The sequence below is a fragment of the Macaca fascicularis genome, chromosome 11 (genome assembly GCF_037993035.2).
Source record: "Macaca fascicularis isolate 582-1 chromosome 11, T2T-MFA8v1.1".
Taxonomy (NCBI): domain Eukaryota; kingdom Metazoa; phylum Chordata; class Mammalia; order Primates; family Cercopithecidae; genus Macaca; species Macaca fascicularis.
Window position 1 is genome coordinate 14,931,379 of NC_088385.1, and position 12,413 is coordinate 14,943,791.

General features: G+C 38.1%; 1 protein-coding gene across 3 annotated transcripts in view; it reads right to left on the reverse strand.

Moving 5' to 3' along the window:
* Positions 1 to 12,413, reverse strand: part of LRP6 (LDL receptor related protein 6) — a 149,181-nt gene that overhangs the window by 47,304 nt on the left and 89,464 nt on the right. For all 3 annotated transcript variants that reach the window (XM_065523765.2, XM_045364761.3, XM_005570169.5), the window contains 2 exons: positions 11,869 to 12,265; positions 10,327 to 10,498 (listed from right to left, as the gene is read on the reverse strand). In XM_065523765.2, the coding sequence (XP_065379837.1) occupies positions 10,327 to 10,498; positions 11,869 to 12,265 (569 nt within the window). The remainder of the gene's footprint in view (positions 1 to 10,326; positions 10,499 to 11,868; positions 12,266 to 12,413) is intronic.

Sequence of the window (12,413 nt, forward strand, 5' to 3'; positions counted from 1 at the left end):
TCAAGAGATGGAGACCATCCTGGCCAACATGGTGAAACCCTGTCTCTACTAAAATACAAAAAATTAGCTGGGCGTGGTGGCGCACACCTGTAGTCCCAGCCACTAGGTAGGCTGAGGCAGGAGAATCGCTTGAACCCAGGAGGCTGAGGCTGCAGTGAGCAGAGATCGTGCCACTGTACTCCAACCTGGCAACAGAGCGAGACTCTGTCTCAAAAAAAAAAAAAAATAGGGACAGCGCCACTGCCATCACTGAATTAATTAAGGATCAAATAAAATAATGCTAAATATATAGCACAGTATTAGGTGCACTACCTGGCAAACACTGGTTCCTGCCCTTTAAAATCATTTTATTAAAATGCTTTAGTTCCTAAATGTAAACAGCTACATGATTGTATTTAATTATTTAATGTAGTGCTTCAAAATAAAAATACGTAAATATAAAAGAATACATGAAAATAAAAGACCAAAACAACCACTCACTGTTAAACTGGAGACAAAAACCAAGAGACCTTTATCCTGAAACCAGTAGGAAACTACACAGCTACAGCCTCCCATTTCCTACTCCCATTTTTATTGTTTACTTTTGCTAGTTAGATATAAAGTAACTAAAACAGTAAACAAAAAAAAGCAAATATTTGACAATTTCATACGAGTACACTTTTGCTGCTCTACCAGACCCCTAATTCACTTCCCCGCAAATCAAACAATATTAGTAAAGACATCCAGTAAATGCAAATCACCATGATAGACATGATGAATGCTGAGAAGTTTGAACAGGGCCTCTTCTAGCTAAGGTATTACAATCTAACTGGGGAGGTAAACGATATTTACACTAAAATTACACAAATATCCCCTCTCTGTAAGTAATCAGGAAAAACTTCAGGAAATAATAGGCGTTGAAATTCATCTTGAAGAATTAGAATTTTGACAAAGAGAAAGAGAAAAAGATTTTCTAGAATAAAAGAAATAACATGAGTAAAAAACAGTATAAAACAGTAGACAGAATTTTAATAATATACTTTATTTAATCTAACAAATCCAAAATTCTTTTCTCTCAACATGTAATCAATATTAAAATTTTGTTAATGACATCTATGGTTTTTTTTTTCTTTATACTAGGTCTTCTTAGTATGTGTTTTACAATTAAAGTACATCCCAATTCAACCTAGGCACATTTTAAGTTCTGCAGAGCCACATGTAATTAGTGGCTACATATTGCACTGTGCTGGATTAGAGTCTTCAGACTGGTTACTATATACATCATATAAGAAAATTAACTGGCTCCTTTTTTAGTTTACATCACTGTCCCCTCTATACCTGTCACCTTCAGGCTTACCTCAGATTGATCAGGCTCAGTAAAGCTTCAAACAAATGTCTTTTATTTGGTCCTTCTTTCCTCCCAGCTATATACTATTTAATTCTAATATGAAGTTGAAATTATTTCAGACACACACACACACACACACACACACGTCTTTGACGGAAAAATAAAAACAAACTACTTTTTTTCTTCTTGCCACATTTGCAAGTTTACATATAAAACATTAGCTAAGAGGTTAGAAGGAGCGACAAAGACCTGATTCTTTCATTTCTTTTAGGCTATGTCAAAAAGGAAGTATCAAGACCATAGATATATTATTAGAAAACCCATTTCTGCCATCTCCTTAATCCTCCCACTTAAGACATACTACAGTCTAGATCAGCCATGTACTAACAATGGTTAAAACTAGGTAGTGCATGGTCATCTCTACTCTGCTTTCTATACTCTGACATTTTCCATAATTTTTGAAAAATGAAGAGAAAAAGCTAAGGAGCAAGCCCAAGGACACACAAATAATAATGATGATGATAACTGCTGTTATTAACAAATGCTCTTATCAGCCAGGCGCGGTGGCTCACGCCTATAATCCCAGCACTTTGGGAGGCCAAGGCGGGCAGATCACGAGGTCAGGAGATCGAGACCATCCTGGCTAACATGGTGAAACCCCGTCTCTACTAAAAACACACACAAAAAAATTAGCCGGGTGTCGTGGCAGGCGCCTGTAGTCCCAGGACTACTCCTGACTACTCGGGAGGCTGAGGCAGAAGAATGGCGTGAACCCGGGAGGCGGAGCTTGCAGTGAGCCAATCTCGCCCCACTGCACTCCAGCCTGGGCGACAGAGTGAGACTCAGTCTCAAAATAAAAAATTAAATTAAATTAAATTAAATTAAACACTATTATCGTTTTTGTTAATATGATATAGAAAGGAATTATAAGGATCCTCTGAAAAGATTAAGGGATCACCAGCTAAAACAATATCTGACTGTGAGACTTTGAATCTAAACACACAGATAATGTATTTTCCTTCACACAAAGTCCAATTTCTGAAATGTTTCCTTCCATTACTTTTGTAGAGGTGACACTATTAGAAAACTGACTTCTCCACTAAGTATTTTTCATGTACCAGCCACACAATCTTTTTCTACTAGGCACAAGTTACCATAGTGAAATAAGAACATGTTGCTCTGTCTTAAAGAAATCACTATTCCATTTCTCATATTCCTGTAAAAGTTTTGGACAGGTTACTAGTTCTATAAACACAGTTTAAGCCCCTTATGTTTAAAATAACACAAATCCTGGCAAAAGCTTGTTTGTATATTCTGAACCCAGAACAAATGAACCACTTTAGGCAATTCCAAAAGATTACACTTATGCTTTAAAAACTGTGCCAATGTTAATTAAATCTGGCAACTCTTAAGGGTTTACTTCACTGTATTACCTCAGAGTGGTTTAATTAGTTAAACTGAAATTAGGCTTCTGTCACTTCTAAAATCTAACTCCAAATCTGAACCAGAGTCTCCAGTGGTTTCAGCTGCTTTGACCACACTGTGGCATTGGTTTAACATTCTGAAATATTCTAAACCACACTGAGAATATAGGCTACAAGAGGAAATAGACGTGGGTTAACCATAACATTATCTGCACAAAGAAGAGGTAATGGCAAATCTTCTACAGACATCACATCCAGTCTTTGAATCATTTCATCAGCTCATTAAATGTCAAGACAGGATTGCCCATGCAATCTTGGAATGCAGCCAGTCTACTACCAAAATTGCTGCTATGCAACTTCACTTGACAAGACAAGTTCAAGGAATAGATGCAGGAGGACAACCAAGCACCCACCATAAAATGTGCTAGAGTGGGAATGCTATAAAGTTCTAGAAGAGAAACTCAAATTATGCCCAAAATGAACCATCCTCTTCTAATGTTCCAGACAATATCCAAAACAAGCAGTTAATTAAAAGCTTACACGTAAGAGAGACAGATATGACTGAGGGTTGGGGAGTATATTTTTTCTGATACAACTTCATAGAACATAAAATATAATTTCACATAAAAGGGATTTTAAAACATAGAATATTTATCCACGGAAACAACATTTCAATCATGCCAAATCTCACTGAGGTGACAAGTATAAAGAAATGCTTTGGACCCACTAGGTGCAGTAAAGGGACACCATGCACCTGTTTAAGAGAGAGGTAGGGGCAATTACAGTGCTATATTCAAAGCCTTTTAAACTATTTCAAGATACATTATGTCTGAGTACATATAAGTGATTTTAAATATGAAAAGAATTAAAGTATCATAGTTACTCCGGGTAGTTATATAATATTTTTTGCATTTAATATTAAACATTTGCAACTACTATGCTCTTTTTCTGTTAGAGCTAAAAATTACTACTGTGACCAAAGCTTTCTAAAACCTGAATTACTCCAGGAAATGAAAAAATTGAGAACAGAGTTCCAGATGAAGGCATGATGATGATGAATGTCAACATCCTGGTCAATTATACTCAACTGCTTCATAAGACACTTCTGAAAGCCTCACTGTCCTGAGGCCCCAAAAACCTAATAGGGAAAAGATTAACATGTCAACAAGGGAAAACCGCCCTCTTTGCTTTCATTCTTTTTAAGCACAGCTAAAATAAATTCTTTTGTTTTTTGGGCGACGGGGTCTTGCTCTGTTGCCCAAGCTAGAGTTCAGTGGCACGATCTCAGCTCACTGCAACCTCTGCCTCCCAGACTCAAGTGATCCTCCCACCTCAGCCTCCAGAGTAGCTGGGACTATAGTTGCATACCACCATGCCTGGCTAATTTTTGCATTTTTTTGTAGAGACGAGGTTTTGCCATGTTGCCCAGGCTGGTCTCAAACTCCTGGGCTCAAGTGATCTTCCCACTTCAGCCTCCCAAGTAGCTGGGACTCCAGGAGTGCACTACCATGCCCAACTAATTTTTATTTTCTGTAGAGCCAGGTATCTCATTGTGTTACCCAGGCTGGTTTCAAACTCCTAGCCTCAAGGGATCCTCCTACCTCAACCCTCCCAAAGTGCTGGGATTACAAGTGTGAGCCACTGTGCCCAATAATCAACTGGCAATTTTCAAATAGGAGTTCACAAATTTATTGTTATGCGATGTACCCCAGACACAAAATAACACAACAGGACAGCACCATGTTTACAACTCAATGAACATAAATCCAAAATCCAGGTGCTCTGCTGAGTTGAGCAATCTAATGATGGAGTTTATCAATATAATTCTTCCGTGATATGTTATGAAGATTTGGGGAGAAATATATATCCACACTAACATACAGTACATATTGTGTGGTAAAGTAGCACATATGGGCAAATATTCAGGTATTTAAATTAATTATTTTAAATATTTCTCAAACTGAAAGTATAATCAATCTTTCTTTTTTTTTTTAAAGCAGAGCTCTGGCTCTGTTGTCCATGCTGGAGTGCAGTGGCCTGATCTCAGCTCACTGCAACCTCCACCTCCTGTGTTCAAATGATTCTTGTGTCTCAGCCTCCTAAATAGCTGGGATTACAGGCACATGCCACCAGGTTGGGCTAATTTTTGTATTTTTAGTAGAGACGGGGTTTCACCATGTTGGCCAGGCTGGTCTCCAACTCCTGGCCTCAAGTGATCAGCACACATCAGTCTCCCAAAGTGCTGGATTACAGTCGTGAGCCACCGTGACCAGCCTCAAACTGAAGGTATAATCAATTTTAATGTTATAAATTGGCAAAGATTCAAAAGTACTTGTTGATACTTGTCATATTATCAGAACAGCCTCATCTCAACAATAGATTTTTTATTATAATTTCTTAAGGAGGAATTAATCTCACAAACCAACAGTAAAAAAAATTATCAACAAGTTCCTATATGTTTTTAACAATTCAAAGGCTAAGATACCAAACAAAGAAATTCCTTTAAAAAAGAAGTTTGAATACTTGGGAAACAAACTTCCTTATTAGGGTATTGATGAAATAAAGGAAGTTATCATAGGAAAATGTAGCCCTGCAATTTCAGGCTTAGAATATGAAACAGAACATTCACCAAATGCCAAGTTTTCAGTACACATTATACAAAATAATACCTTCTTTATTCAAAATTTCTTGGTACTAAAGGTTCTAATAATCTTCGTTTCTGTTTCCCAACAAAGTTGTGCCAGGTAAAATTAGGTTTGTACAAAACTAGCTATGGACATTGTATCCTCTTAAAGTAGGGAAGCTTACTCTAAGATTTAAAGCAAATACACATGTTCTTAAAGCACACAGGAAAATCTTTTTACCTATACTATCAGGTGTTGCTGCATTGTCAGTAGAAACTCAGAAATGAAAGTGGGGAGGAGAAACCAAAATAAAAAGTATACAATGAAAAAACAGGTCAGGCACCATGGCTCACGCCTATAATCTCAACACTTTGGGAGGCCGAGGTGGGTGGATCATTTGAGGTCAGGAGTTCGAGGCCAGCCTGGCCAACATGGAGAAACCCCGTCTCTACTTAAAATACAAAAAGTAGCCAGGCATGGTGGCATGGGCCTGTAATCCCAGCTACTCGGGAGGGTGAGGCAGGGGTATCACTTGAGCCTAGGAGGCAGAGGTTGCAGTGAGCTGAGATCACGCCACTGTACTGCAGCCTGGGCGACGGAGTGAGACCAAGTCTCAAAAAAAAAAAAAAAAAAAAAAAAAGGCCGGGTGCAGTGGCTCACGCCTGTAATCCCAGTGCTTTGGGAAGCCGAGGCAGGTGGCTCACCAGCCTGGCTAACACGGTGAAACCCCATCTGTACTAAAAATACAAAAACTTAGCCAGGAATGGTGGCAGACGCCGGTAGTCCCAGCTACTTGGGAGGCTGAGGCAGGAAAATGGCGTGAACCCGGGAGGCGGAGCTTGCATGAAGTGAGCTGAGATCGCACCACTGCACTCCAGCCTGGGCAAAATAGTGAGACTCCATCTCAAAATAAATAAATAAATAAATAAATAAGAAAAAGAAAAAAGAAACTGTGAAAAAAATTTAGCTACGACAACACTACTGTTTTCAATAAAACCAAAGATTAGAAACGTTGATTTTTGTCAATCAGTTAAATGGGTACACAACAAGAAAAGTAACCTCAAGAAAATATAAGCTAATAGTACATTCTGAATTTTACACCATGGCAAAAATGCTTTAAACCTATAAATGATCAGTGACATCTCTTTGCTATTAGTAAGAAGTACTACAGGCCCTCAGTGCAACAGACGTTTTCAGCAGTAAAACCTGACCCCCCCAAAAAAAGGAAATGCTGTTAAGACAATGTTGTTCTGCCTCCTGCAGGGTCATATAAAATCGAAATAAAGGCTTTTGATCTTTCCCCTATCAAAAACATGAAAATTATTCTTTCTGCTAATGCTTTAGTACTTATTATGGGAAGGCCCCACAACAATATAGTAAAAATCGGGAGGCGGGGAGGGGGTGGTGGCAGAAGTACAGTGTAGACAAGTAAACTAGGTTTGTCCACAAAAGGCAATGAAGTCATTTCAGCATAATGAAGAAGAGACATAAACAAGTACTAGCAAGCACCTTTTAAATAACACCTACAGATAGGTGGCCACTATCACCTGACAAGTAGGGAAAACAGACATACCCTCACATATATGTTATTCTACTAAAGCAGGAGCCAAATACCACAACCATTTTTTTAAAAACATGTGACATCATTAGCAATGCCCTATGCTCAATCCCTCCTTCCAGAAGCTTAGGTTAAATCTAGTCATTCTTTCTACAACTCTGTATAACATAAAAACACATCTAATACCTAGAATTCCCCATTCCTTCTCCCTGGTTTCCCTAATGTAGCCAGCATCTGGGCACATCGCCACTTACAAAAGAGGAAGTGAGAAGCTGATCTAAAGAATTTCCACTAAGTGAGCAGGTAGCATAAATGAGTGAACACAATGAGACTTTCCCATGAGATCCACCACTCAAGACAAAATAGGTTTACTATGTCTTACCTTGCTACATAATAATTTACCAAATAATTATCTTTTCTTTCCAAATGTCCTATAAACACATATACAACAGTGTGATCCCAAACAGACTCTTTTTTTTGAGACGGAGTCTTGCATCTTGTCTCCCAGGCTGGAGTGCAATGGCATGATCTTGGCTCACTGCAACTTCCGCCTGCAGGGTTCAAGCGATTCTCCTGCCTCAGTCTCCTGAGTAGCTGGGATTACAGGTGCCCGCCACCATGCCCAGCTAATTTTTGTATTTTTACTAGAGACAGGGTTTTGCCATGTTGGCCAGGCTGGTCTCGAACTCCTGACCTCGTGATCCACCCGCCTCAGCCTCCCAAAGTATTGGGAATACAGGCGTGAGCCACCGCGCCTGGCCAACCAGACTCTTAAGTCTTTCAGAAGAGACCAGGGTTAACATAACCATAATTTGATACTCTCTTATAGTCCCAGCGAAAAGCAGCTTTCATTTTTAGGCATGACAAAAGCTAAGAAGCTTTCTAAGGAAAATGGGACTAGAAGGGACAATGTCACCCAGACTAGGGTTAGATCAGTATCTAGGATCAGCTGCCACTAACAAAAGGCTAGCAAATACACTTCTTGGAAAAAGAGGGATTTTAAAAATTACATATCTTTCTAAAAGTTTTCAAGTTCAGTATTATCAAGTCAAGGGAGATGAAAAGCTGGTAGAAGCAGTTGCTCCTAGAATCACTACTAGTCTCAGGATGGGAAACCCCAGTTTTTCTCCCCCAGTTATGCAAGACTAATTTAGACGAAGAGCTGCACTCTTTCTTTAGTTTGCCAAGTATCAGATTTTACATCAACATAAGAAGGGAATAAATAACTATATGCTGTCTTTATTTCCTAGATGTGCCTATGTAAATAAAATGGCAAAGGCTCTGATGTCCTAACAGTGAAAACTCATCAGAATCTCCAGGGGAAATTATAAAGGGAGGTCTTCATGTATACAGAAGTAAATTTACCACAAACATCAATCTACAAAAAGGGGATAAAAATCAAACAACAGTTGTGTTCCAGCAAACCTAGAAGGAGAAAGATGGATCTAAAAACAAGATTTATGGGTGACAGAGCCTTTGCAGATTAAAAGAATGAATGAATGAAGGAACAAATGAACGAATGAATGAACGAATGAAAAAAAATTAAAAACAGGTTTACGGATGCTGGTACCATACAGGGAAGAAGGAAAGAAAGGCTGAAGGAGCCAATGACGCCACTATGTGTGTGTGTGTGTATGTATACATATATGAGCATAGCTCAAGAAAACACAACAAAGTGGCCAGAAAAGGAATTCTAATTTTAAAATCTACTGCACTCACTACAAACTAGGAAAACACATCCTATTTATTCAATGTTATATATTGTTATATAAAGTGTATTAATTTTTATTCTTAAAGACAGTCACTCAAAACTCCATAAATTGTGATGTCGTTATCTGAATCCCTTCTGAACTATTTGTTATTCTGAATAAATTTCTGTATCTAAAGTATTATACCTAAAGTGGGAAAAATGAGGCTTGACATATTTCCCAGTAAGAAACAAATGATTTTATTTTCAGGCTAATCAGTCAGTTATAACAGGCTAAGATGGGCAAAACCAAATATGGAATTTTAAAAACCTTGTGTGATAATAAATTGAATGCATTCCTTACGTAAATTTTCTTGCAGATATTCTTCTAAAATATACGGGCTTTAAACTGTTTTCCTAAGCATACTCATACCTATACACTCATGTATAGTTCATAATCCACAGGTGTGGACTAGATGGGATTAGGTAGGCAATCTATATTCAAGCAGACCAAAATGAAGCTAAAAGCCTGTCTGAAACATGAACTCATAACCTCTGTCTCATTAGCAATGCACTCCAACTGTTAAAAGATTCAAACATCAACTTGGATTTGAAAAGAGTGGGAGGCAGTGAAATACTAACAGGGAGAAAATTTATGGAGTCTATGCAAAAGTTTCTATTAATGAAAACCAGCTGCAAGAACAACAGATGCCGCTTTCAGTATTTGAACCTGGTGGAATACTAACGGGTTTCTTCTATTCCAAGTTTCCATTTTGGAAGCAAGGCCCTTGAAGTCATTATTCCCTCAGAATCATAGGTACTCTACAGAATACCTTTCTAAAACAACTGTTCTAGAGTCTGAATTTTCTGTCCATTAGATGTGTACAGTGTCTCTCTGAAGAGTCATTTAAAGCCATCCTTGTATGAGAAGTTTCCCCCAAAGGAAAATTGAGATCCTAACTCTGTTTTATCTATGCGATCCATAAGACCTGTAGCAAAGTCTAATTCGAAGTTGTTAATTTTAGACTTAACACCAATATCAGAGATATATGCCACTAACAAAACATTCTGATAAAATATTAATCACTGATTATTTTCACCATAATCTATTTGATTGCCACAAACTTAATTCTACCACTTGGTAAATATTTTTTTGCCAACCATTGGTTAATTAGTCTTGCTCCCACACAGCCCATAAATCAATTTTAAAATTGTTTGCATGTAATCAGCATATTATTTAACATATTCTACCATCCACCCCAACACCAGTAACAGCAATAAAAGATATATATATACACACACACACGCACACACACACACGCATACATATGGACTTTGTTTTCCTAACCTAGGACAGCCAGTTCTTCCAGTATAGAGCTTACATAATTTTGGTTTGCAGAAATTACCCCTAGGAAATTCAGGCAGTGGCTTTACCCAAAATGACGAAAATCACTTATATAACCTTTTAAGACTAGAAACTGATCAACAGCCATTTCTCATACCAATACATTTCTCTATACCAGGATTATGTGGAAGAGAATATATTATCCCTAGAATCATGAAGGTTGAGTAAAATTTCTGTAAAACGTACCTTTGGCACCCCAGACAACTGTTAAGAAGAAAGAATATCTGTACTCAAATTATTATACTGTCAACTCAAAACCCATTATAAAAGTGGCTTGAAAATGAAAAAGCAAAAAACAAACCTCAATCTTGTCTGTTTTGGCATCTCCCCAGTATATTTTGCCTTCATCATAATCCAAGGCTAAACCATTTGGCCATCCAAGAGAAGTGTTAACCAATACTACACGGTCAGAACCATCCAGAGCTGCTCGCTCAATTTTCGGAATTTCTCCCCAGTCAGTCCAATACATGTACCTATAGAAGTATACAGACAATGAGCTAAAAATAGATAATAAAATGTAACTTTCAGATATTCTAAAGGTGAGATCCACCCCTCCTATTACACTGGTATCATCAGTTAATGGCATAGAAGGGAAAAAAAAGCATATGAAGAGTGTGTTTAAGACATTTATCACTTTGGGAGGCCGAGACGGGCGGATCACGAGGTCAGGAGATCGAGACCATCCTGGCTAACACAATGAAACCCCGTCTCCACTAAAAATACAAAAAAAAATTAGCCGGGCGTGGTGGCGGCGCCTGTAGTCCCAGCTACTCGGGAGGCTGAGGCAGGAGAATGGCGGGAACCCGGGAGGCGGAGCTTGCAGTGAGCCGAGATCGCGCCACTGCACTCCAGCCTGGGCGACAGAGCGAGACTCCGCCTCAAAAAAAAAAAAAAAAAAAAAAAAAAAAGACATTTATCACAGCAGTAGATAAGATTGTGGGAAATTTCCAGATCAAACAGCGTGTTCTAGAGCCAATCCTGAAAATGCCTCCCAATAATGAGATTACAGTTTTACTTCTTTTTTTAAAAAAAACATTGTGTGCCCTTTTCCATGAACTTTCTCTCTTTTCCTTGGTGGCTTGTCATCTCTGGCACAAAAGGCTTATCCCAGCAGTATTAGTCAGATGGCAAACTGAATTCTCAAAATAACTGTTTCTTGCCGCAGTGCTAAGTGATTCTTATGGCTCCTGGATGTTTAAATGGCTCTAAGGCATTGGTACATACTGAGGTGTAATTTGTCACTATGCTCATCCTCAGAATAAATCTCATAGTAATAATAAAATTGTTGAGTATGTAAAAAGTTGTACTTCCCTGGACTATGATCCGGGTGGCATGGTAAAACGAAACAAACAAACAAACAACAACAAACTAGAAGTCAAGCTGCATGGGCAGACAAAGTTTTGGAAATCAAGTTATTCATGTATTTAGGGAAATAAAAGTAAGCTATATTCTTACTATAAAGTACTGAAAATGGAATTAAAGCTTCTACGGGAAGGGAAAGAGTTCTGAAAACAATTTCTTTCCACATTTTTCATGGTAATGATGCAATCCGAGCAAAATCTGCAGACAACACCCAAAGTCAGCAAACATGGACTTAATTTAGAAAGAAAAAATATCTAAGACATCCAATGCAAAAAACTAGCAATTTTTAAACTTGAGATTGTATTCCAATCACCATACCCTAAAAATAGACAGTCATTAAAGAGCTGTTTACTGGAAACCTATATATATATATGTATGTCATGTTTTATATATATATGTCATGTTATCTTAGTCAATGTTTTTAGGAACCTGTGTAAAGCAGAAACACCACACAGAATTTGCTATCAGTAGAGCTTCTTACCCAACCATAGGATCTAACACAATAGCCCGGGGTTCCTCTAAGTCCTCTGAAATCAAGATCTTCCTCATGGTCCCATTGAGCCTTGTCACTTCTATTCGATCAGTGCCAGTGTCCGTCCAATAAAGATTTCGTGCAACCCAGTCCACAGCAATACCATCAGGATGGGCAATTTGAGCAGTGACCACAAACTGACTGCCAGATCCATCTATAAATGAACGGCGTATGGCCCTCACTTCATCATCAGTCCAGTAGATGTAGCCTTCCACAGGATCATAATCTATGGCAATGGCATGACGGATGTCTTCTAACTGCAGAACAATGTCTGTAAAATCTGGTGTATCCAAAGAAATGCGTCTCAAGTCTGTCCTTCGAGCTAAAAGCAATAATTCTGTGGCACCTAGAACAACAAAGTGAAATGAAGAATAGTTTGAAACCGAGAGGTAAAATTTACCTGCTCTAGATAAAGAATCAACAACTGAAAAATAAATATAAAATTAATATAAAATATACATAAATTAACACAAAAGGATATATGAGCTCTCTTT